At 54.4% G+C, this 24,955-nt stretch overlaps 2 protein-coding genes across 2 annotated transcripts; one reads left to right on the top strand and one right to left on the bottom strand.

Moving 5' to 3' along the window:
* Nucleotides 1-9,264: 9,264 nt before the first annotated feature.
* LOC34624587 lies at nucleotides 9,265-14,348 on the bottom strand. The gene is made up of 9 exons (XM_026334224.1): nucleotides 14,266-14,348; nucleotides 13,778-14,127; nucleotides 12,701-13,466; nucleotides 11,390-11,479; nucleotides 10,716-10,820; nucleotides 10,316-10,404; nucleotides 9,991-10,053; nucleotides 9,741-9,916; nucleotides 9,265-9,660 (listed from the first exon to the last, which is right to left on the bottom strand). The coding sequence occupies exons 1-9, from the start codon at nucleotides 14,346-14,348 to the stop codon at nucleotides 9,265-9,267; spliced, it is 2,118 nt and encodes a 705-aa protein (XP_026190009.1).
* Nucleotides 14,349-15,349: 1,001 nt separating this feature from the next.
* Nucleotides 15,350-24,923, top strand: LOC113146547 (Holliday junction resolvase MOC1, chloroplastic-like). Its single transcript, XM_026334223.1, has 8 exons — nucleotides 15,350-15,377; nucleotides 15,529-15,792; nucleotides 15,857-16,182; nucleotides 17,049-17,298; nucleotides 21,216-21,283; nucleotides 21,676-21,845; nucleotides 22,138-22,384; nucleotides 24,834-24,923. The coding sequence occupies exons 1-8, from the start codon at nucleotides 15,350-15,352 to the stop codon at nucleotides 24,921-24,923; spliced, it is 1,443 nt and encodes a 480-aa protein (XP_026190008.1).
* The last annotated feature ends 32 nt before the right edge of the window (nucleotides 24,924-24,955 follow it).

The following is a 24,955-nucleotide window of genomic DNA, read 5'->3' as shown; positions in this document are numbered from 1 at the left end:
GACAAACAGAATAGCTTTTACATACAGAACCTACGGCCTCGAAGACTTTGGAATTCTTCAGGAGCCACAAGGCCTCAGTCCTGAGCCGATTGCCGCGGTTGAGGTGCCCAGGGGTCAACAAAACCGTGGAACCTCTCTCCGGCTTGCTTCAAATTAATCACTTTGTTTCACGCTAATTCCCCAAAACACCCTCCTCCAGCCCTAATCTATTTAGACAAGCAGCACAATAGTATCAGGCTACCGCCACCAGCTGCTTGACGCATGCGATGCCCCAGCAAGAAAGCCGGTCACTCCGTTTATTTGCTCCAAAATCCACATGCATCGTGCTGTGGAAAACATATGGGTACACAAGCTTTCTGGCTGTTTGCAAGCCATGCTGATAACCTTTTATGTGAGTTCACATCTTGTGGCATATCCTCTAGCTGCAACCACAACTGTCCTCTCAAACTTTAAATACACTCGGTGCCTCAACGGCTTGCATATCCACAGTCTGTTTCACATAGACTGGAGTCTCCAACGATTGGAAGGGGTTGTGCTTCCAGCCGACTTTTGCTGGAGATGGCTGACGTAACCCTTCAAAGATCTCATGAAGACACGCTCAACTTCAGACTCAATGCAGAGTTATTCATAAGTTATTGACTGCTATTATTCGGAAGTTATTGACTGCTCTTACAAAAACCCCCATTCTCCCTTGCCCGCTACCTTAAAGCGTTGTCATGAGGAGTGAGAATCAGCTATGTGGGCGTTACTGCACCCTCTCGGCACCCGCAACATGCAAAGTTAGCTGCATAAAAAGCATAAAAGCGCAAACGCATCTAACACTGCGTCTTCTTCTCTCGAAACAAATAGTACTTAGGGTGAAAAACGAAATGCAAAGGACCGAAAAAATTCGTAGGTCGCGCTCTAACTCCTAGTTCGATTTAACTAATGTAAAGGAAAGTAATCAAATATAGCTTATCCGCGCTGCACCTTCCCCCTATTTCCAGCACACATTGTCGTGTTCTAATATATACAGATCGAGAACGATTCTCGCAGGACGAAGGAAGAGTTCTTGTTCTACTACCACTTCCCCAGAAAGGCAGAAAGGCTCTACGTGCAAAAGGGAACCACAAAATGTGCAGCAAAATTTGCAGCAAAGTTAAAGGGAATAAAGACACATCCACTGGCCAACAGTTGACGAGGAAACAAAGGAGCATTACTACATCACCGCAATGGATCATTGAAGCTGGAGCGCTTAGATGTTTAGCCAACTGACATAAGAAAACAGAAGGCATGTAAAAGGTGTAAAGAGTAAATAGAAACAGGGGTCAGAAGTAGTTCTTCGCCTCAGAGTAAACTGTGCATGATAACCCACCCGGTCCAGCTTAGTGGATTTTCAAATACCCAAAACGATACCAAACAGGATGTAGACAGCATGCTTGTGAGTGGCTGCGCGAATCTGAGTGTAGAGGAGAACTATTCAATGACAACTGGAAGGCTTTCGAGCAATAGAAATATCCATAGTTGGAGGAAGCTATATCAGTTAGGGAACGCATTGGGAAAGGACATTCACTATGTAACGAGATGAGTACTGTTTATGGCGACTAACGTTGTGGATTTAACAGAGGAACGAATTTCCCGGCACGCAACGAGGCCCGCAGATCACTCAAACCCACTACGGTTGCAATTTCCCAGCCGATGGCACTGTAAGCATCCATCAAGCGTGTTCTCGGTCTTCATTGGGCCTCAAGCTTGAACAGTTTTACGGCTTCCTGTGAGTTTATTCTTTCTCGCCAGCCACTTGCGTGCGCAGCCAAGTCTGCGCAAAACTCGGAGCGGTGAAACTTTTTCAGGTGTCACTACTGATAGTTTTTAGTAGCTCGAGCATTTAAAGAATAAATTGAACCGTGCAAGTGCGCTGATTTGTGAAAGAATCGAGAATTTCCTCAGCTTTCTGGTCGCAAACACCTTCGTCTTGTCACTTTTCGTGCACCTCATAGAGCATGCCTATGTGACAGAACAATATCTTCCAACTTGAAAGGCATTGCTGACTGCCTTCAATCATGTCTAAAAGCGTATCTTTCCAGCTTCGCGCATTCGTTCAAATACACCAGCAGGCTGTCCTCTGAATCCCTCCGTAGGTGAGTGTAGCTGAATATCTCAGACGACTGGGCTCAGGCCCGTATCGGAGAGGAACTCTTCACCGTGGATCAGAGGTGTTGAAGAATATTGAAAAGACCTCTGCACTGTTGTATTATAAACGCACTCAGCGAAAAGAACTTTCAACCCAGCAATTGAATTCGTGCGCGTATAGATCCACGAACAGCGCAACAGAGTGCCATTGCTGCTCTTGTTTGTCCTTCTGTCTCAGGGTGGTTCGTAGCGGTTTTATTGTGGTCGGTGCAAAATGGGGTCGTAGAGGCACGCATAAAGGCAAGACAAACTTTATATCCTTATCCCTTATGATGCCCTTGAGGAATGCGTGAGGCGCTTAGATATGAGACAGAATAATCAAACTATTTTCCGATCCGGGGCAGAGTTGGAGCAAGGGATGAAATGGGCACGTTTGCTAAGCTTGTTGACGGCGACATACAGGCCTTCGTAACTCTTAAACTCCAGCCGCTCAGCTATAACAAGCATAGTCAAATCATTCTTAATCCGTTTAGAAATCAAAGGCCTTTGCAACAGGTCGGGTTTAGGAAAAATCTGTGACTCGAGCTGCTAATGCCCTGGGCACGACACCGCATGGTCCTTTGCCGTGGGAAGCATCCCGGGCAACTAAAAGGACCTTGACAGCTTTTCCACTTAGGTATGGATGTTATCGTAGCTAGAAGAACACGATTGCTAAATGCTGCTGCAGCGCCAGAGTTGGCACGCGACGGAATCCTCCCTTTGTTTTGAACCACAACCGATCATCCTACTGCCTCACCTTTTTGTGACTCAGTAGTAATGCAGTAATAAGAGCTTTATTAGCTTTTTAAAATTGTAGATACGCAAGTTTGGTAGAAAGCGTGAATTATCGCAGACAAAGACGGTTACGCTAAACAATCGTGAATAGTTGGGGCCTTGCACATGCGAGTCGGTAATCACATTGGTGATGCCCTTGATGCCATTCATTGCGTAGCCTTGCTTCAGCAGGTGCCCAAGTCAGCAAATAACTCAGATAGCTCTTCGTAAGGTCCACTAATGTTTGGTTGTCGGTCGACAGTAAAATGACACGCATATAAATAGTGCCGGCATTTTCCACGCCCCTCCACACCTCATATAGTTCCTTTCGCCGCACTAGATATCTAAAGTTCCTTTTTAAAAAGTGTATACCGATGCTTAGTTTCCTTGAAGCGACGAGGATAATCACCAATAATTTTGGTTTTTCGGAGACACCCTAGCCTTTCGAGGGAGTAGCAGTTGCGGCTACGCCAATTTGCACGGTTGTAAGACAAAAGGATACCGCTAATCGAGCGATTCAAGTACTGGCGAAGCTGGAAACTGGCCGATAACCGGCGTTGCTGCGGCATCAGCCTTTTTTTCAGTTAATAGACTACGCTTTCCTACTTGACCAGTCAACGGAGCAACGGTCCGGAGCAAATGAAGGAATGAAATCCTGGCAAAAGAATGCAGGTTTAAAGAGCTTTTTACCGTTTTTATGGATGCGGAAAGGTAAAGGGCATGCTTTACGTTTTTAGCTTAGAGGGTGACCTCGAATGGGCTTAATCCGTGCAACTAGATCAGGGAATCCCAGGAACACAGTTATTCCAAAGAAAGCACAATCAGTTGCGTGCCTTCGCGTACTACTCTTGCATCTGGCACAACTGAAGCGTGCTTCGTAAGTGCTGTGACTGCTTTTAAACGTTGAGCTAAATATTAAGTGGTCGTTTACCAAGAGAGCCATCCAGCGCTCTGTGTTGGCGCATTTGGATCCCGACTAACTTGTCGTTACCCTTCAGATGTGGCATTAACAACTATAAGTACCGTGCGTCTATACTCGGATTTGCTAGTCCGGGCACGGAACGCCGTCCCCTGCCTGTAATTTGAGTCAACGGGGGTCTGTATCAAAGGGTCTCTGAAGTTGGTTGTTGAGTAGAGTGTTGATTCGTGTGCTTTATCGCGTAATTCGATAAAATAAGGCGTCAATCTTCTGTTGTACATAAATCGTATCAGGAAGCTTGAAACTAACGTGCGCGTAATACCTTCCGTCCTTTATTGGCACTAGCAATGGGTTACGCATAAAGGCGTTGGCAAATTCCTGCACTTAACTTTTTCAACAAGCCACTCCTGCGGCTCAATCTACTTGTGCGGCTAAACGCCTCGAAAAATAGACTGGAGCCCTGAGGGCTAGCTTACTACGGTGCATTGGGCGACCAGGTGGCCAGCCTGCTGGCAGCATGGCTTTATTAAGCTTTTCGAGCTCTTCGATGAATACCCATTCCTGCACTTCCGGGGCTTAAGGTCAACCGAAGTCTTTGTGGAAAAGCCAGTTGCTGAGCCATGAGGACGTGACGGATGCTCAGTACCCTGCTGTCATACTGCGCTGCTAGGCAGCCCGAGTGGACACTCTGCCTCACCTTGTCGAGCCACCGAATATACTTCGATCATTATGAATGGAATGCGCGTTGTTACGGAGGACAGGAGTTGCTTTACCCTAGAGTATTCGGGTACACCCACCTCCACATCACGCCACTGTTCCTTCGTGCACACCTTCCATTGGCTCACCCACGGCATACCTAGGATTACGTCATGTTGCAGGGGTTCAATACGAGGACCAAGGACCACGCCGATATGACCCAATCTCGATATGAAATGGCTATTTACTGCAGCAGCCTTGACAGACACTGTGTTATGTTACTAAACGGCAAATGGGTGTGAGGCTTGAAGGCTGGGCTAGCAAGTTTATAGGCGGATCGCACTTCTGCGCCGCCTCCTCTGGTGCCTGATTTGCTTCATGTCCAGTGTCAAGAGAAGCAAGTAGTTCTTAACCACTAATGTGAGCTTGTTACATCGTAGGATCGAACCGTTGAGAGTCTTTAACTGCTGTTGGGCCCCCTGTAGCCCCTTTGGCTACGCCAGAGTCTGCGTGGGCGGTTTTTCCGTTTCCTTGACGCGACTTTTGTGCTTGCCAAGCAACCTGTTTGCGATGGGTTCACTCCCATTGTACAAGTATTTTGGATTTTCGCACAGGCTTGTAGCTCTGGACTATACGACCAAATATTCCAGGTGCACTGCTGAGGGACTGTTTGTGACTGCTTAAGGGCGTGATATTCGCTTTGGGCTCCTTTTCTGATCCACCTTAGACTGTAGATCAGTGCCAGCCAACACAGCCCCGATATACATTGGTTCAAGATCACAGTTTGGCTTTTCCTTTTGACCAAAGCACGCAGGAGTGGCGCTGATTTGCCCTAAATCTCATTGTGTATGCTCCACAAGTCAGCTTTCCAGCTACAAAGTCGCTGCCTAGCCTGCCACCGCCCTGAAATGACACTTCGGTTAGAGAGACACAGGCCACTGATAAGAGTGGCAGCTCCAAATTCGACTATGTACAAGTCTATGGTCCCTCCGTCTAAAGCTTGCTCCAGGGGCTGTTTGAAGGCTTGAACTGTTGTGATTGATGCTAGCGAATCACATCACAAGAGCCATCAATGGAGCATTTCTAAATCCAATGAACCTGCCACGAGGAGCACTCGTTTGCCTTTTTCTAATGCCTTCAAAGAGATGTGAATCTCAAACACTATGGATGTTGGAGCTGTGTCAAGAGGCTCTTGTTTAGACTCTAGGGTGAATGTGAAGCGAAGACCAGAAAAACTTGCCCTTCTAGGCACTCTATACATGCCCTCACAACGCTTAACAAATCCTCGAATACTTGCACACACTTAAGGGTCATTATACTTTTCTGGTCTGCGTGACGTCATCAGTTCACGCATCAAACTTTTTCAGCTGAGAGAGCACGACTTCTTAGCAGCTGTCGAGCTACCTCGTTTATATAAGGCTGTATATACGGCCTCTGCCAGTCTAAGGGCGGTTGTCCCAAAGTCTACTTCCAACGCCATCGATTTTTCTATGGCACTTTGCAAAGACAAACAGTTTCTGATTCAGCATATAGCCTGCTCGGAGCTAGACGACTGCTGGTATTTCACTTCAGAAGTAGCCAGTGAATGAATGAGAGGAAAACAGCTGCACTGAACGATGGGGTGCTATCAACTAAGTCCGTCCATTTGGGTCTTCCGAGGAAGACATTAAACTTTTGACTTGTACAAACATAATGGAGAGCTCTGAACTCTTTTACAAAAAAGGATTTATCCCTCCCATAGTCGCGCCCCTCAGAATTCCGACACGAGGAAAAAGTACCAGCTGGGGTCCTCATTGCTGCCTTCTCTAGTCACTCCGAGCATTGGCAGCTAAATGTACCATCTAGCAAACACGTACCCGGCATTAGGTCCTCTTGTTCCGAACCAACAGTACCCAGCAATAGCTCGGATTTGCGAGCATACCAGTCGTCAATTGATCTTTAATTCTTACTTGGACATAACTAGTGCATTAGAAGGTGTCTAGTTGTAGCTTAGCCCGCTACACTGTGGCCCTTGATTAGGTCTCGCCCTGCATTGATAGACTGTAGCTTTGGTAATATTTTCCCTCCCTTGAGTACGTGACCCAGAAAGAGTAACAGCGAGTAAAACTGTACGAACTAAGTGTTTCTTCTTCCCATTCATCAGCTTTTCCAAGTCTTACCAGCAATATGGGAGCTTTGCTGTCCAAATGCAAGCTCTGGTTGCCTTCACGAGCTTCGTTCAATGGCCACACGAGGCGGCACTTTAGTTCCTGGAAGGAACAGCAGAAGGGATGGCTTTCTGTTAAGTCCTTGAGACTCTCCCGAGTAGCTGAGCAACCGCTTACTGCAAAGAAGTGAGGAGTGGCTTTTCAGGGTCATCAAGGGACCGAGAGCAGTTAAAGCATAGACGAACGTAGGGGTTGAAGTGGAGGCAAACTAGTCCGCATTTCATATGATAGTGTGGATTGCCATATAGGTGACCCCTGAAGTTGAACTTAGTCCTTGGTGGAGAGACCGCATGACTCACCTTTCGGTACTGCAAGGACTAAGCACCTGCTAGCACTAGACAGTACACCCTGGATGACAGCTCCATAATGTTCGTTCACACAAGTCGTCTCTTGACTTTACTGAGGCTGATCAACGCTGTGGTTTATGATGGGTGCCTGATGGGACATGGGTTATAAGGCAATAAAGCGGGAGATATTAGTATAGCCTGCTCTTAATGGCAGGGGGCACAAATGAGCTGGCCTGCTTAATAGCTCAGGCGACTGGACCTCTGGACCCTCCTGTGCCTTTCTCGAGTCAAAGAGATCTGAACGCTTGTGCACTGGTAGCAACAGCTACCTGGGAATGTACCAGACGCGTCTGAGGATTGTGCCGGAAGCAGCAGCGCTGCAGGCCCATACCAAAATGTGGGCCTTTTCCCCGCGATGTGGTTCAAGGAGGAGAGGATAGAGTTCCTGCGCATGTCCTGCTCGCTCACATTAGGCACTCCAGTAACACTTGTGCTGTAAAGTCCTAAGACACGGGGTGTCATTACATGTGTAGCGGCTGAAAACGGCAGTAGCGATGGCCTTCCCAGCGCCCCTCTGCAGTGCCGCTGAAGAGTTTAACGAGATACTAGGGAAGACGGTTCAATGCCAGAGTCCTCTTCTAAACAATCGAAAGGGCTTTGCCTCCTGTAGGTTCCTGACTGCGCAAAGCCGCAGATGGCATGCGAGTTTCACTAGGTATCGAAGACCTGCGGAAGACTGGAGTCGGGTCGGATAGCCGAAGCCATCTTTGAAGCTCATGCTATGATTTAAGACATCGACCATCCCTAGTGATGTCTGCCTATAGGCCCCCATGGCATTTTCTCATGAATCATCAACGGCACTACGTCGCCTGCCGACATTTACACCCCCAGCAGATGCACAGCAAACCAGGGAAATGCCGAGTTTCTGCATGCAGCTCCTTGGTGGGGAGGTGCGTCGTGGAGACACATGAGCTGTCAAGCAGAAAGCACAGGCTTCTTAGAATAGCGAACGGGAGTAGGGGCTTTCGGGAGGCTGGATAGATGGCATGCATACTACAGCACAACGCGACTGGCAAGTACAAAGTTGGTGGAGACCTCAACGAATTCCCACTTGGCCACCCCGTGGACAGCAATGTGCATTCCGTCCACTCCCCTGCTCCCGCAGGACGACGACACGAAGCACCTGGCAAATATGCAGGCGGCGGCGGTGGTGCACATTGGAAACCATGGTTCCCTAATGGTTCTTTTCTTAGCGAGACTTTGAGGATCAGGCCTCCAGGAGGCACATGGAAGCAGAATAGGCGCTCTGCATGCTGCCTTTTGGAAACGCCACATTGCAACTCAGTCAGTGCTCTTAGCCTATGTCAGGCTTGGCGTTCGTTGTGCACTAAAAGAATGGGCTACACGCTGCACCACCCTTTGAGAAGAAAGATTCACGAACTTTTGCTACTCTTGGTCTGTTTACTCTCGACGTTGCACTTGACTACACAATTATTACGGGCGTATACGCCCATCAGCCTATCTCGGAGTAAAGGTTGCCCCCGACATTAGTGCCCAAGGACATTTAAAAGACTTCCAAGCGGTGCGTGCTCACCGTTGAGACTGCCAGCAGACGCTTCCCCCGCCTCCTGAACGCCTTTCCCACGTAGGTCGCCAATGGCCTCCTGACATGGTCGCAGAGAACGCCACACCGTAAAGCACTACAAACGCTTTCTGGTGCTGCGATGGAAGCAAGACGGATGGGCCCTTCTCTGAATCGAGGGATGTAGCTCGGCGTGCCATGCCCATCGTATTCGATGTATCGGTGTGAAGCGGGATGCTACACCGTTATGTCTTGTGTGTGTGTTCTAATGATACCACACAATAATTCCTCCTACAATCCTCTCATTGCCTCAAAACCATCTCACCTAAGCCATCACCGCGCCGCCGGGGCAGAGCATACACCCTCGCCTACGTGCTCTCTGTAACATACGCGAGTGCCTGTCCTCTGCCGGTCCTATCTGGGGTCCATCAATCCCTTCGAAGCTATACTCAACTCTGAATCGGGTGCTGCTCTGCCGGAGTCCGTGTAGGAGGCTCGAGATGCTAGGAGGGTTCGTACGATCTGAACTGGATGTGAAGCGCAAAATACAAAACGCTATAGGGTACAGACTAGACTACCAAGGGGGAGAGGCCAAAAGGACTCTGTCACCCGATTGAGGCTACACTGCGCCCTTAGGGCTGATTGTTCTCAAGGCGGGCACTTTTCGCAAAGCACCTCGAACGTTACTGGGTGCGTCCCCTGCATGCGAAGCCACTGATCTGCCAGTTTCGCGAACGAATCCGGGCATTTGTCCTTCGGCACGCGTTGGTGGTGGGGGCGGTTGGCGCCGCTGTCACCCTGGGCCCTGTCTGCTATGGGGTTCGGTGCTGCTGCTTCTTCTGGAAGCGCTGCTACTATTTTTGCGGCTAATTCTCCTTCCGCCACTCCCCCTGTATTCTCTGGTTCTGCCGCCGCGGCCTCTCCGTCAAGTGACGTCGCGTCAACCTCCATTAGCCGCTCTCGTTGAGTACGGCAGCCCTGAGTGTGCGCTGCGCCCCTCGCAACCCATCGAAAGCGCTTGGTCTCAAGGTCGAGATCAGCCACCTGGAGACTGAGGAGAGAGGGACAGCAGAAAGACACCTGAGTGGATAGGAGAGAAGAGTGGCAGTTCTGTGTAAGGCAACCTCACTGGCCCTTGCTCCGCAAATCACTCTCGCACGGGCGGTGTGGCTCGCTGCTTCCCAGTCATTCCAGCCAGCAGCGACGGGAGCAACAGAAGAGGGGGCGTCTAAATAGGAAGGGAACAGGCCACGCAGGGACGATATGCGTTTGTATATGAGGGCATCACGGGCACGACAGGCTTGGTTCGGGAAATGCAGGCGAGGGAGCTGTGAATACGAAATCAGGCTGGCACGCGATCTTACTGCATCACACGGGGATGTGTCAGTCCCGCAATGCCGAACTCGTGGGGGTCTACTTGGACGACAACGAAACCTTCTGTAAGACACAAACGCAAATAGAGGTAAATCAGATGAGCATTTCTGTGACACTGTCCACTGCAGTAGAAATTCGTCCTCCCCAAATACATCCGCCCAGCAGCACACCCACTTCCCCCCTTGGCGCCGGCAGGTTCAGCAGAGCTGCGGACTACTAGCGAAGTCGCACCCACAAGCCGAAGAGGACAAGAAGAATAGAAGGAGGACACAAAAGCCGCGGCAGCAGGTAAAGGAGCACCACACAGGAGAGCTATCGGGCTGACCGCTGCTGCAGATTTCTCCATTGGGGTGAACCAGCAAGAACGTATCGACCGCCGACTGTCTGACATTTTTCTCATCGAGGGGAAAGCGCCTGACAAAGCGATGCAACAAGAGACAAGGCGTGAACTCCATGTCTCGACAGCAGTTCTACACCACACGCAGATCTACGGAAAGAAGCCCTAATGGTGCCCCCTCCCTAAAAGGCAGGATACACGTCAGCCTAGGACTGAAGCATCCACACCCCGCCACGCTATCGCTCACGAACCATGCGCACATGCGTATGCAGCAGCCCCTCCGGCCTTTCCGCGAGGGGCAGCAGCCAGCTAGCTACGAAGCAACTGAGCCGCCAGTCGTGGCTACCCAGCTGGCGGCTCAGAAAGGAATATTCACAAAGCGACTGACGAGATGCGTTCGTCTCTCCAGCACAGGACCAAAGGATGTGTCCCGCCAGTGTGGGGTGCCAATTTGTGTTGAAACACAAAGCCGTCCGGCGGGTAGACGAATGGGCTGCGGCAGATAAGCGACGTTCAGAAACACACACCGGACCGAAGGGAAGCGTGAGGCACCCAGCACGTTGACTCGCCTGAACGCCACAGAAAAACGGGTGCAGATAGCCCCCCAAAAGGAGGCAAGCGGCAAGCTCAGAGAGGCTGCACAGCACGATAAAGACAGTTGACGACGAAACCCCCCAACGTCCAAGAAGTGCGCAGTGTGCCCCTCGCTGCAGCTGGCTACGAGGCGAGGTGGAAGACTCTCAGAGAATCCAGAACAAAACGCAGACAGACGCGTGGCAACTCAGCACGGCGCGCCTTCGACAAAGAGAGACGGCTGCAGCGTGCGAACTTGCCCGAGGCACCCCGAGGCATGAGAGCCACAAACATCTCGCTAAAAAGCCGAGGCAAGTCGCAGGCATAGAGTAAAATGAACATAAACACACAGCACCGTCTGCCGGCACAAACCGTAGCGGGAGCTGCCTCCAGCCTCTTTGCAGCTGTGCGCCTTTCTTTCGTCGCCTTTACGACTTGCAACGCGAAACCTCTGGCCTCGAAATTCGCAATGCAAGCAGCCTTTCTTACCCAGCAGCAAGCGTCTGTAAGTGGGATGAAGAGGCCTCCACAAAGGGGAGTAGCTGCAAGGGAGCGAACATGTGAGGCTTCTCCTCTATCCTAGAAGGCATACAACAACAGAGACAAGCACTAGAACCCAACGTCTACTACCCTTGATGTGCGGAGACAACACCGCTGGGCAAGGACCTCAAAGGCTCCGCATCAAGGCTGAAGCGATGCCCGTGCACGAGTGCAGCTCACTACGAGGACTGCAGATTCGCGTTTAAGGAGAGTAAAATGCACCAGTCAAGAGGGGCCATTCGCGCGAAGCATGGAGCCACAAAAAGAGAGAGAGGCATAGGCACACGGGAAGCGCATCATGAACACGAATGCAGACCATAGGAGATTGATGAAAATACCCTCGTAGAGCCACGCATCCGTCTGCAGGCACATATCCATTCTATGAGTGCAAGCAGGCTGCGACATCGACCCAAAGCCCCCATGCACTTGCAAGTATTATACAGCGTGCTTCGACCTCTCCTGCACCGAGATACCAGCAAGGCGCGCACTGACGGCAGGCAGAAATCAAGCACAAGCTCTACAGCATCGCACCTACATGCCTGGACGTCTGAATTTGCACTTTAGACGCACGAGCAGATCAACACAGCAAGTCAAAAGGCAAGAGATGCGCAGTGGCGTGCAGATGGAATTTCCAAAAGGCTAGGAGTGAAGAAACTGCAAAGCGTCCAAGGCCAAAGCTTCGTACATAACTCAAAAGCCTGTAGTAACGGCAAGGCGTTCTTGTCCTCTCTTTCTTTCTGTGTGCACCTATCTGCTGTATGTACCTGTTGTGTGTGCATCTGTCTGCTGTGTGTAATATCTGTCGTATGTGCATCTGTCTGCTGTGTGTAATATCTGTTGTGTGTGCATCTGTCTGCTGTGTGTAATATCTGTCGTATGTGCATCTATTTGCTGTACGTAATATCTGTTGTGTGTGCATCTATCTGCTGTACGTAATATCTGTTGTGTGTGCATCTACCTGCTGTGTGTAATATCTGTCGTATGTGCATCTATTTGCTGTACGTAATATCTGTTGTGTGTGCATCTGTCTGCTGTATGTATGTGTGCAAGTGTGTGAGACAGTGCAAGTGTGTGAGACTGTGCAGGTGTGTGAGACTGTGCAAGTGTGTGAGACTGTGCAGGTGTGTGAGACTGTGCAAGTGTGTGCCAGTGTGGTTTCAATTGTGGGGCCTGCGCAACCTTGTAGATTTTGTGTGTGCGCCGTTTTCTTGCGTCCACTGGGAAAGCAATTACCTGCATTTGAGGAAGAAGTGGCGGCACTCGAATTCGCAGTGACCCAGCATGAGGCCCCCCAGAAAGAGAACATCCACTACAAAAAGCACCTTCCACAGGGGGGATTCCGCTGTACTGCCACCCCCCGCTGCGGCTGGAGCGGTGGCGGCAGCCGCATTCGCTGCTGCCTTCTCCTGGTCGGTGGCATAGCACGTGCTAAAGTGCTGCATGTTCGCTGAGGTGTAGGGGCACAGAATGCACTCCAGGAGGGTTAGGCCCTTTGACAGCATCCCTGCGGGGAGGTGCAGCACAGGCAGATGCCTCTGCTGCTCCCGCTGGTGCGATTTTTGACTCCCTCTCTGGCCGTCTTCTGGAGGAAACAGCGACCCCTGGGGCGGCCAAGAAAAGCTGCTCTCTGCCGGCAGTGCTGCGAGCGCGGCATGCGCTGAGCAGCGATCCGCGTCTGCAGAGCCGTACAGCGACACATCGAAGGGCCTCGATCGCAGCAGCAGCAGCCGCTGCTTCTCCTGGGGGGGCACTGCGAAGTAGTGCTCGTTTTCCAGCTCGCCTTGCAGCATGTCGACCCCCAACGGCAGGCTGTAAGGGTCGCCGTGAGGCTCCAGCAGAGCGCCTGAAACTCCACACGGCGCCGTGCATGCAGAGGCAGCCAACACGCTTGTTGCGGATTTCCACTTGCTGCTGCACTGCACCCGAAAGAGGGGTCTGCCCGTCTTGCCGTACAGATGACCTCGACCATTCTGCAACAGCAACAAACAGCTCTGCCCCTCTGGTCGCAACGCCACCATGAACTCCCCTGCACGGCAAACACGCACACGAAGCAGCAGCTGCTGCAGGAGCTTGCTCGCTACGACGGCAGCCAAGACGCGCGTACCGCCGACCTCCCATAGTTCGAGAGAGAGAGCTGCGTTCGACGCAGTGCCTGTCTGCCTGCATGCAAGCCTGCATATAGGCCTCTGTCTGCATGCATACATGCATGCAAGCCTGCATATAGGCCTCTGTCTGCATGCATACATGCATGCATGCACGCATGCAGCAGCAGCAGAGCGCGCACCAGAAACACTACTCGGTGGAAGCAGCAGTGACAGACGCACGCACGGCCCATACCGGATTCGAATTCGTGGGGTATCTCGTAGATCGCTTGCGGATGCGCTATAAGCTGCTGCAGCGGTCTACTGTCCATACACTCCGTGGAGGGATTCGTCGGTGCATCGGGAGTGCGTCTGCGGTAGGAAGTCTTCTTCCTGTACAATGGTCTCTGCGGAATGTCTTCTGGCTCTTGCTCCAGAATCTCCTGCTGCAGAAGCAGCTCTCGCTCAGCCTCCTCGCGCAGCCGCCGCAGCAAATCCACACGACTCTCCGATCGGAGCATATCATTGAGCTCCATGCGCTTCTGTCGGTTGGCTTGTGCTGAGGGGTGCCCCTTAAAGACAGCCTGCCGATGCGCATACTGCGGACTGCAGCAGCTGCCACTTTTGCCGCTGCCAAGCAGGCGGCTGCTGCTGCTGCTGCTGCTGCTGCTGCTGCTGCTGCTCGCAGTACCTTCTTCCTGCTCCTTCCGCTGCAGCGTGTGAGGCTCCTGCTGCGCCGGAAACGCTTCAGCACAGCCCCTCTGAGCTTCGGCCCCGAAGACGCCTCGAGCTGCTGCAGCTGGCAGCACCGTGTCGTGCGGCTGCATCTTCCAATTGCATGCTTTGCCGAGTGTTTGCATGCATGCGTGCCCATAGGGTGCTCGGTTCGAAGGGAAGGATGCGCTGGGAGCGCAGGCAAAGGCCTCTGACGCAAAGGACGCAGCAGAAGCCGCTGCAGCCGCAGCCGCCACTGCGGCAGCCTTAGGGCACTCGCTGCTATGCAGTGTCTGGACTTTTTATTTGGCTTCTGCACGGCATGCCAAGCATGTCAACCGCGTTATTCGAGTTACCTGCACATATAAAAAATAACGCCACCATAAGCAGAAAAATCACCAAAACAGACAAAGGCACAGCAGCAGCAGCAGCTGCAGCTGCCGCAGCCACCAACAACGCGCTGCAGCCGGTGCATGTGTCATGCTGCGGCTGGTATAGAGTTACGGCCAATCTGCTGCTTCCCAGCGTAGAAGCGTCACTCTCCGTCTGAATGCGCTGCTGTTTTCTCAAGGAAAGGGCACCGGTTTCTTGCGCTTCGTGCTTTACGCGTGGCAGTTGCAGCACACCAGTGCAGAGCCTGGTCAGGGGCCTCTCTCGGGGTGGCTGTACACTGGGCAGTTGGTAGCAGTTCCTGGAGCTGCTCACGTAAAACAGGGACCAAGAAGCTGTGCCCCCCAGCCTCACTGCAGCCATTTGGCGACTGGAGGTGTAGCTATTCGCGTGTAGGGTTGCCTCCCCTGCACCGCCATCAGACCATCTGTGCTGCTACACGCCATGCAGCCCACCCTCCGGAAGGCGCGCTGCATGGCTTGCTGCAGCAGCTACCCTTTCTCGCACGTTTAGGGGGCTGCTGCTTGGCAGCCAGACTCCAGTTCTGCAGCAGCAACGACAGGAGAGTTTTTCCAAGCGCTTGAGGAGCGCGCAACGCCCTGGCCCCTACCGCTGCTTCAGGAGCGAGAGAGACAGAAATAGAGGGAGAGAGGCATTGGACGCAGCCGTGAGTGAGCGTGAATCCTTCCCCTTGCACACGCCGTGTGAGGGCTCCTGCTCCTCAATGACTGCCGGAAGGCAGCCGTGCACCAGTAGATGCAGACTTTGAGTGCTCCTAGGCTCCCAGCAGCAGCAGCGGCGTGACAGCAGCAGCACCAAAGAATCATGCAGAAACTTCCGCTGCTGCACGTGCTGCAGCAGCCGCCTCGGGAAGCCCCACTGCTGCTACTGCCAGAGCTGCAGCAATCCTTTGGCTCGGAGAATCCGCAGCAGCCTCTCGCGCTGTCTCATCCGCAACTGCCACGGCTTCATGGCAATCCCCTGCTGCTGCCGCAGCCTGCTCCCGACTCCGCGTCAAGGCAGCACAGTCCACAGGAAGCGCAGCTGCGCCTTCCGCTGCAGCCTCAGCTGCTCGCCAACGAAGTGCCCCTTCAGCCACCCTCCCCCGTGAGTGGCGACGACAGGAGCATATGCGCGAATTTCGCAGCAGGTCCCTTTCAAACTGCCGTAAGCGCATGCAGCGCGACTGCAGAGCCGCCTCCACTCGCGTGTGGCAGCAACAGCTGCGGAGAGAAGCCCGCCAAAGACGCTCCAGCGGCGCCTCAACCGCTTGAAGCCGCAGAATCCGGCGAGGAAGGCTGCAGCGGCAGCAGACGCACAGTCGAGCAGCTCCGTGTGAGTGGTGGGGCCGAAAACAGTCTTGCTGCTTCAGGTAAGACAGTCGCGGAGAGCGACGTTCCCGATGTAGCCGTGTCAGCGCTTGTTTCAGCGCTTCCTGCGGGAGAAGACTCGGGGGCGGCGGCAAACAGCGATGCGGCGGCGGCTCCTGCAATTCTCTCGAGTTCAACGGCAGCTGAGACTGTCACGCTTGCTGATGAGGCAACAGCAGTGGCACAAGCAGCAAATGCAGCAGCAAATGCAGCAGAGGAAGGACGTAACACGAGCCGCCGCATCCATAGAGTTCGGCGTCGTAAGGGCATAAGCAACAAAGGGGGAACTAAGGGCGCAGCTAATGCTGCTGCTGCTGCACGTCGCAAGCACATTTGCAGCAGTACTGTGCTCTTGCCACCCTTTCTTCCCCCCCCCGCCTCTCTTCTGTACGGAGAGCAGGCGCTACTTGAGCCGCGTGAGCATCGCAGGCAGCTGGATTTCCCTCTGCTGCAGGAACAACAGCTGCTCTATTCTGACGAGTTTGACGCTTGGGGGGGTAAGCTGCTGCTGCTGCTGCTGCTGCTGCTCCTGCTGCTGCTGCTGCTGCTCCTGCTGCTGCTTCTCTCTTCTTGCTATGTGTGTGTGTGTATGTGGGCCTTTGCCATGGCTGCTTCTGGAGCTGCTGCCTGCCGCTGCAACGTTTCACAGCGTCTCAGTAGGGAGGCTGCTGCAGCTACCCACTGTGACGGATATCTGGAAGTGCTCTCTTCGAGGCGGTGTGCTTTGTGAGCTGCAGATGCGAATCCGCTTGATCTACTGCTTCCAGATCCTGAAAGCCCATTCTGTGCGAACGCGCTGCAGGAGGCTGCAGCTGGTACGTTGTTTCGCTGCTGGTGCAGCTGCAGCAGCAGATACGTTGCTGTGCTCCTGTTGCAGCTATGGCTGCAGCTGGTATGTTGCTTTGATGCTGTTGCAGCTACAGCAGCAGCTGGCACGTTGTTTTGCTGCTGTTGCGGTCAGAGGTTTCGCCCTCGAATGTCCGTCTGGCTCATATTGCTGTGCGGAAGCTTGCGAGACATGCAGAAAAGATCGCCCAGCACGCTTCCTAATAGCTCGTGTCGCTTGTGGCTGCCGTTCTCGCAGGCGCCACCGTTGCACATCGCGAGATTCTTTCATGGTTTTCGAGGGTGTACGGACCGGGGAAATTGCAGCTGCGCAGCAGCAAGACGGTTGAATCGCGTGCTGCGAAAGCGACGGCAGTCGAAGCGAAGCCTCCAGGAGCTCCTCCAGCTGCGGCTGCTGCGGCAGCTCCAACGGAGTTATTTCAAGGTCCCTCCCCGCAGACTGTCGTTGCAGCAGCAAGCAAGAGGAGCACTGCGACCAGCAGCTCCAGCTGCAGCCGCGCAGAGGAAGGCGGTGACAGAGCGACTGCTACGGCTGGACGCAGTGGAGCCCCACAGGGGGGTGGGAACGCGGAGGGGGGGGGGGTTGTTGTGTTCGACACAGTGACTCCGGCGGCTCCTGAAGAGGATGCTCCCGTAACCTGCGCAGCAGCAGCAGCTGCTGCTGCGGAGGCTGAGGAGATACAGGCGCTCGTAGAGGCGCTGCCCTTGCTGCGAGCGCTGGAGAGTTTGCTGCATCGCCACACGGTGCAGCTGCAGCGGCACAGGGAACCTTTGCTGCCGCAACAGAAGCGGCAGCTTTTGTTGTTGCTCTTGCTGCACCTCACGCATGTGCGGTCCGAGCTCATTGCGCCGCTGCTCGACCCGCAGATACCCGTGCAGAATAAAGAACGGACTCTGTCTCTCCTGTTGGTCGAGGTGCTGCTGCTGACTGGCGAGCAGCTTCAGCAGCAGTGCTTTCAGACGGCAGAGGCAGCCAAGGAAGCGGGCAGCAAGGCAGTCGCAGCAGCTGCCGCAGAGGGCACAAAAATGGGCATTCGGCTTCTCCAGCTGCTGCAGCGACTCGGATCGCGCGGCACTAATGGGGCTGTTGTGCATGCGGACGTTGCTGCTGCGCGCCAAGCCCTCTTGCATGCGGTGGCTGCTCTGTGGAAACAGCAGCAGCCGAATCAGCCGCAGCATCACCATCTAGCCGCGCGAACCCTCCTGCAAGTTGTGCCACGCGTGGATAGTCTGCCTTCGCATCTCGTGATGCAGCTGCCAAAACAGCTTGCCGCTGTATGTTCCTCGCTCGTGCCTCTATCCTTCCTTTTCTTCCTTCCTCCCTTCCTCCTGCCTTTTCTTCCTTCCCCCTTCCTCCTTCCTTTTCTTCCTTCCTCCCTTCCTCCTTCCTTTTCTTCCTTCCCCCTTTTCCTCCTTCCTTTTCTTCCTTCCCCCCTTCCTCCTTCCTTTTCTTCCTTCCTCCCTTCCTCCCGCCTTCCTTGTCTCGTCTCTTGCACCCTTGCTCCTGGCCCTTGCTCTGGCGCAGTCTGTCTGCCGCTTGTTTTCGGCATGCACTGTCTCGGCTCATGCAGCAGTAGCAGCAGCACAGCCGGCAGCAAGCCTCGCTTCAGTGCCTTTTTTCGTGGCTGTGTGTCTTTGCAGCTGGGGGGACAGCCGCACATGCTGCAGCACTTGGGGATTCAAATGTTGCTCGTTGAACGGCAGAAGACAACGGAAGGCAGCGCTCCTGCCGCGGGAGGGGGGCCTGCAAGCTCCGCGGCTGTCTCTGCTGCACCCCTTCCCGCTGCTGCAGCTGCTGCTGCCGCTGCTGCTGCAGCAAAGAGCGCCACGTCAGCAGCGCAACAGCCGCAGCAGCAGGGAGATCGCTCTGCTGCCTCGGGTCTTAGGATGCTAGATGCGAATGCGAAGAGCAACGAGCAGCACCAAAGCAGTGCCGCCAACACCAACAGTTCTGCCGTGGGAACGCAACAGAAGAAGACCTCTCGCAAAGGTCAGTAGCAGGCAGGCAGGCTGCTGCTGCTGCTGCCTCACTCTCTCTGCTGCCTCAAGGGGAGGATCTTGAAAGGGAGAGAAAAGAGACTTTTGGGGGGGGGGAAAGAGGGGGGCAGAACGTGTTTTCTCTCTCTCTCTCGTTTGCCCCCGCAGCTGTTGTTGACCATGGGAAGGAGCCTAGTTGTTGTCTGCTGTGCTCCTTCCTTGATGAAGTCAGAACTCTATGCGCTGCTGCCGCTTTGGGGGGGAGGGTGACGGGGCGGGGGGGCGGCTGCACTGCTTCTATTCTGCTTGATTGCAAGCAGCCTTATCGACAGATCTGTCGCATGCTTCGTTCTGCGCGAACTAGGCTCAGACTACTCTACATGTGCGGTTGTAGCGCCTGATGTGGCTGCAGGAATGGGCATGTCTGGATGGGCCTTGTTCGCCAAAGAGAAGAGGCTGGAATTGTTGCAGAGCGGACAGCTCACGGGAGAGACACTTCCCGAGCAAGTACGTTGTGTGGAAACGGCGCGTCTCTCCCTTTATCCTCTTCAAACATCCCGTTGCTGCTTCTCCCAGCGCCTGCCCTTGCGGCTTCTGTGTGCACGCTGCTGACGGGCGCAACCTGCGGCTACGGCTGCGTTCTTGCTGCTTTCGAGACTCCTTTAGCGCGCATGCGTGTGGGGCTGCTGTGTCTCAAGACGAGCTGCGTGGCGAAGTTTTGGCATGCCCTCTCAAAGGATAACAAGGAGGCATGGGGACGTCGTGCAGAGCAGCTTAACCGCCTTGCAGGTGGGCTGCGCGAGGCCTTTCTATCCTCGTTCTTCGTGCTGCCGCTGCAGCAGCAGCCCCTAATTGCTGCCTTCGGCTAACCAGCGTGTGTTTTCTGAGTCTCTCTCTCTCTCGAGTATGTATGTATGCACGTGCCTTGCTTCGCCCGTGCAGCGGGAGAGAGGGAGAAGGAGGACGAACGCAAGGAACAGCAGCAGCAGCAGCAGCAGCCTGCTACGGCATCAAGTGGCGGCAACAGTATGGCCTCATCGCAAGGAGTTGCGCAGCAGCAGCAGCATCAGTCGCCTCTGCAAAAGCAGCAACAGCAGCAACAGCAGCAGCAGCAACAGCAGCAGCAGCAGCCGTTGCCGTTGCCAACGAAGCACCAGCAGCAACAGCAGCAGCAGCAGCAGCAGCAGCAGTCGGCTACTCCTGCAGCAAGTCCCGTAACCCCAGCAGCAGGGCAGCAGCAGCAGCAGCAGCAGCAGCAGCAGCAGCGGCACCGTCAGCAGCAGCTGCAAGCGTTGGCGAAGATGACGCCTCCTCCATTGCCTCCTCCAAGAAAGCGGAAAAGAGGCGGTCTAACGGACAAGCCTGGGGGAAGTCGAGGCTACACAGCCTTCACGCTATTCGCGCGAGAGACTCGCATCAACTGTCGAGAGTTGGGCATCGACTGCGGTGCCTCTCTGAGCGAGCAGAACACATTCATCGGAGATCGGTATCGCTTCCCCTCAGTGTTTCTAAGGCACTCTCCGGTCGCTAGCGAACAGAAGACGCGCTGCACTAGTCTCTGAAGTCATGGGGGAGAGGCTTATACAGCGAGAAAGAGGGCCTTCGCTAGCTCGCGGGAGCAGTCATAGGCAGCAGCACGAGTTGTGGCAGGGGATATGCAAGACATATCTGGCTAAGACACCTGCATCGCCACCCACGAAAGGGCTGGCGTGGCTAGTAGAGCGAGCGGCAAATATATATATATATATATATATATATATATATATATATATATATATATATATATACATGCATGACATAGATACTTAGTTCGCGAACGCCTCCAGAAGAGGCAGGCAGGCAGGCAGGCAACACAGAAACACCACAAAAACACTCAACACCAGCTGTCGCAAACTGTCGAGGGGGATCTGCTGAGACTTGCTAGTGCTGGGGAGTATTTGTTTTTACACAGGTGGCGGCAGCTCTCGTCCGAGGAGAAGAGGGCCTTCCAGTCGCGCGCTCGTGAAGCAAATGAGGCATGGAAGAAATTCGAGCTGGAGCAGCAGGGTAAAGAAGAAGAGCAACAGCAACAGCAACAGCAGCAGCAGCAACAGCAACACCAGCAACACCAGCAACAACAGCAACACCAGCAACACCAGCAACACCAGCAACAGCAACAGCAACAGCAGCAACAGCAACAGCAGCAGCAGCAACAGCAGCAACAAGCGCATCCGCATCAAATCAATGCCAAGCAAATTCCACCACCCCCTAGTTCACCCCGCTATACCCAGCAGCAGCACAAGTTACAGCCGCCTCCACCACAAAAGCAGCAACAGCAGCAGCAACAACAACAGCCGCAGTGCCAACAGCAGCTGTATGCGACGACGGAGCCGCCTAAGCGGACACCTGGCTGTGTAGAGCAGCAGCAGCAGCAACAGACGCAGCAGCAGCAGATGCAGCAGCAGCAGCAACAACAGCAGCAACAGTCTGTTGTGGCTTCGCAGCAGCCCCCTTCGGCGCGAATGCCAACTCTGAGTCAACCGCAGCAGCAGCAGTTGCTGCTCGTGCAGCAGCAGCACCACCAGCCGAAGCGCATGCCGCAGCAGCTGCACATGCCACACCTCCAGACGCCTCCTTCTGTGCAGCATACCTTCCGTTTTCCAGATCCTCTGCAGCAGCAGCATGAGCCACAGCAGCAACCGTGGCAGCTGTCTCCTGGAATGCTGCGAGGTTCACTTCCAGTTGAGAGTCAGCCTGTAGGCAGCACTGCGACTGCCGTGTCTTCGATGATACCACAAGAGGTCTCGCGACAGCAGCAGCACTTGCCGCAACCCCTGCTGCTTCAGCATCCAGTGCAACAGCGCAACCTGCTGAATAGTCCGGATGTGGGTTGGCAGCAGCAGCAGCAGCAGCAGCAGCAGTTCGCCGTGCACCACCTGCCGCAGCAGCACCAGCAGCCGTATCGGCAGCATCCAGATCCTCAGCTCCAGCATCTGCAGCGGCAGCAGCAGCAGCAGCAGCAGCAGAATTCTTTGGTCCATCCCCTAAGCTCTTCCCATTCTCCCTCTGCCGCAGCCTTCGCTGCAGCGGCAAGACAGCTGGGCAGGGAAGCAGAAGCAGCGGCAACCGTACCAGCTGCCGCCACCCAGCAGCAGCAGCAGCAGCAGCTGCTGCTGCTGCAGCAGCACATTTCTGCGCGCCAGCGACAGCACAAGCAGCCGCAGGCAGGGGGCTCCGCGGGGTGGTCAAGTGCGGCAGTCGATGTAGCAACACCTGTCCCTTCAGCACCGTCGTTCTTGACGCTGCAGCAGCATGGATCTATGCCTCCTTCTTCTTGCAGAAAGAACTTGCGGAAGGCTGAGGCTAGAGCTGCTGCTTCCGTTGAGGCTGACGGTGCAGGCGGGGAAAGCGCGACAGCCAATCCTCTCTCAGCGGCGCATGCAGCGGAGACTGTACCTGAACAACCGCTGAACTTCGAATCTGGCAGGGGGTTTGGTGTGGGGTGTTGCAAGGCACAGGGTGACGGCAACAGAGACGCTGAGCGAGGGGAAGAATCGCTGACAGAGATTGCTGCTGCGGCAGTCTCCGCAGCGAGCGAAGCTGCCGCAGCTGCTGCAGCAGCTGCCAAGGAACTGCTGAGGGTGGCTCCGCAAGAGGAAGAAGACGCGTGGGAGCTGCAGCAGCAGCAGCACGAGGAAACGCTACGGCGGCAGCAGGAAGCTATTGCGCAGCTACGGCAGCAGAAGGCACGACTGCAGCTGGTAACTGAGCAAGGATCAAACAGCAGCCGCGGCAGCAAACTCCCCCGATGTCGCCGCACGACTCCCCAGTGCCGCAAGCCTCCAACAAGACGCAAATTTTCAGTAGCCAGCAGCAGCTGCGATAGCAGCAGCAGCAGCACCGAGAGGAGGAGCAAGAGTGGCAGCAGTGGAACGGAGAACAGCAGCAGCACCAGCGATGAGTTGGAGAAATCTTCAGGTGTGTCTTTTAAGCTGCGAGAAATTGAATGTTTTGGCCGCCTTCTCTCTCTCTCTCTTTTCGGAGGCATTGCGACAGTGTGTGCCTTGGCATAATACCCCATAATACCCTCTACCCTGCGATGCATGCGTGGTGCTTGCAGTATCATCCTCTTCGGATGACGCTGCTGCCTCTGCAGGGACGAGTGACGAGGATTTCTCTCCCTCCACGCAAATCTTCACCACTCGCCCCTCTCAGCGCCTCCTTCGTAAAGCGAAACGAGCACCTGCTGCCCGACCACTTTCGTCGAATGAAATGCGTGGGAAGTGCCGGCAGCTCACTCCTGCACAGGCACGCGGCAACAGTGCAGCGCAGCGGGAGTTGCGCAGAAACAACTCTGTTCACAGCGAAACTCCAGAAGGCGGTGGAAGAGCGACTGGAGATGCAGCACAGGCGGCCTCTGCTGGGCAGGATGCTGCGGCTGTTAACAGTATGTCGGAAGCTGCCTGCCTCTGCTGCTGCAACTGGAGAGCGCAGTTGCTGGCTTTCAACAGGCGAAGCATTCATCACTTAGGCTGCGCATGCACGTGTGCTGTGCTGCTGCAGAATCCATAACACTGTGGGACTTGGTGCAGCGAAACCGCCGACGCAAAACGGCAGCAGATGCAGCAGCAGCAGCGCGGCGGAGTGCTGCTTCTGCTGCTGCCTCTGCTTCCGAGTCAACGCGCGTGAGTAATAGTAGCAGGAGTAGCAGTAGCAGGAGTAGCAGAAGGAGCAGTAGGAGGGGTACCTGCTGCGTATGTTTTAGGCCTAGCGTTCAGTGCAATTTTAGCTGGAGATGTCGTGGTCGACAATTCTGTGGGCAAACGTCTCTTTCATTGCCTCTTTTCTGCTCTTTTTTGGGGGGGGGAGGGGGGTTGCTTAATGCAGACGCTGCAAGCCGTCCTCGATGTCACCGACGACCCCTTTGCCTTGCTGCTTTCACCGAGTCTCCGGCAGCCGCAGCAGGAACAGCAGCAGCAGCTGGCAGCCTCGACGCATGCGGCCGAAGGTGCAGATAATAGCGCCGCAGCGGATCTGCAGGGGCTTTTCGAGACTCCAGCGGGCGAAAGCAGTGCGTGGCAACTATGCAGAGTGGCAGTTACTGCTGCTGCGGTGTTCCTTGCGTCTCATCTTGCCTTCTTTCGTGCGGTGAAGGAAGACATCCTTAGCCGAGATGCGGCTGCTGCTCTCCGTGCGTGTGTGTATTCGCTTCAGGAGGCGTAGATTCCTTACGCCTCGATTCATCCGGCAACCTCGTAGTTGCAGACGTACCCAAAGAGGCCTTCTGCTGCAGGTGCAACTATAGTTGGACGGGCAGGCGGTTTGATAAGCGTCTCCAAGAAGCGCAGAGGGAGCAGCACAAGCCAACATAGCGGAAGGGGGGGGTGGGGAACGAGCAAAGGCTGCCGTCAGTCGGTGTCAGTGTGCTCTCTTAGCTGTGTTGCAGGTGTCTCGGGATGTCTGGACTCCTGGGTGGGAGCTGCGTATGTACAAGCGGCCGCCAGCGGCGCGTTCTTGAAGAGGATCTCAACTCCAGAGGCACTTTTGCGCTGCAGGTGTAGCTGCTGTTGCTTCTTCTTTTTCCGTTTCCACGGCATGCGTTTTGCTTGTTGTGCGGCTGCCGGTTTTTTTGGGGTTTTCGTTCGCCTGCCGTCAGTCGTGCGTCTTTGGTGTTGTCGCTGCCAGCTTGTTGCAGTCAGTGGCTGCTGCGGCTGCTGTTGTCTACGAAGGTCGTATCTCGCAGCCTCGTTTTGTTTGTGCGGCTTCCCCACATGCGTCTGTGCTGTGGCCTGTGCCTTGCGGAAGAGCCATCCGGCTCTGCTTTTGCCGCCTTTTTATCTTCCTCTTTGTACTGCCCTTGTCTCGACTACTGTACACCTTTGAGCGGACTGCTCTCGCATCTCTAGGTGGAGAGGGCAGCCTTTGTGTTGGCTTTGCTGCTGTATTGATGCCACTGCAGCCTTACGAGGGGGCGTACAAGAAGACCAAGGGAAAGCGGTGGACTGAAGAGGAAACGCGCAAGTGGGTGGGGTCTAGGGGAGGAGGGGGGAAGAGGTTGAAGGCTGGAAGAAAGGAGAGGGAAAGGAGTTGAAAGCTGGGAGAAAGGATAGGGAAGGAAGGGATTGAAAGCTGGAAGCAAGGAGAGGGAAGGAAGGGGG

Source organism: Cyclospora cayetanensis, unplaced genomic scaffold, assembly GCF_002999335.1.
Source record: "Cyclospora cayetanensis isolate NF1_C8 unplaced genomic scaffold, CcayRef3 CcayRef3_contig_39, whole genome shotgun sequence".
Lineage (NCBI taxonomy): Eukaryota > Apicomplexa > Conoidasida > Eucoccidiorida > Eimeriidae > Cyclospora > Cyclospora cayetanensis.
The sequence above is the reverse complement of the archived record's forward strand: the minus strand, read 5'-3'. Positions and strand labels throughout refer to the sequence as shown.

Excerpts from the sequence above, each read along its gene's own strand:
- LOC113146547 (XM_026334223.1), top strand. The coding sequence starts at position 15,350 with ATGACTGCCGGAAGGCAGCCGTGCACCA. Across the intron at positions 15,378-15,528 it reads CGGAAGGCAGCCGTGCACCA|CAATCCTTTGGCTCGGAGAA; the intron begins GTAGATGCAGAC and ends CCAGAGCTGCAG. Across the intron at positions 16,183-17,048 it reads AGGCAACAGCAGTGGCACAA|CTCGTGTCGCTTGTGGCTGC; the intron begins GCAGCAAATGCA and ends GCTTCCTAATAG.
- LOC34624587 (XM_026334224.1), bottom strand. The coding sequence starts at position 14,348 with ATGCAGCCGCACGACACGGTGCTGCCAGCTGCAGCAGCTCGAGGCGTC. Across the intron at positions 11,480-12,700 it reads CTGGGTCACTGCGAATTCGA|GATAGAGGAGAAGCCTCACA; the intron begins GTGCCGCCACTT and ends TATGCCTTCTAG. Across the intron at positions 9,661-9,740 it reads GCGGAGCAAGGGCCAGTGAG|GTGGCTGATCTCGACCTTGA; the intron begins GTTGCCTTACAC and ends CTCAGTCTCCAG.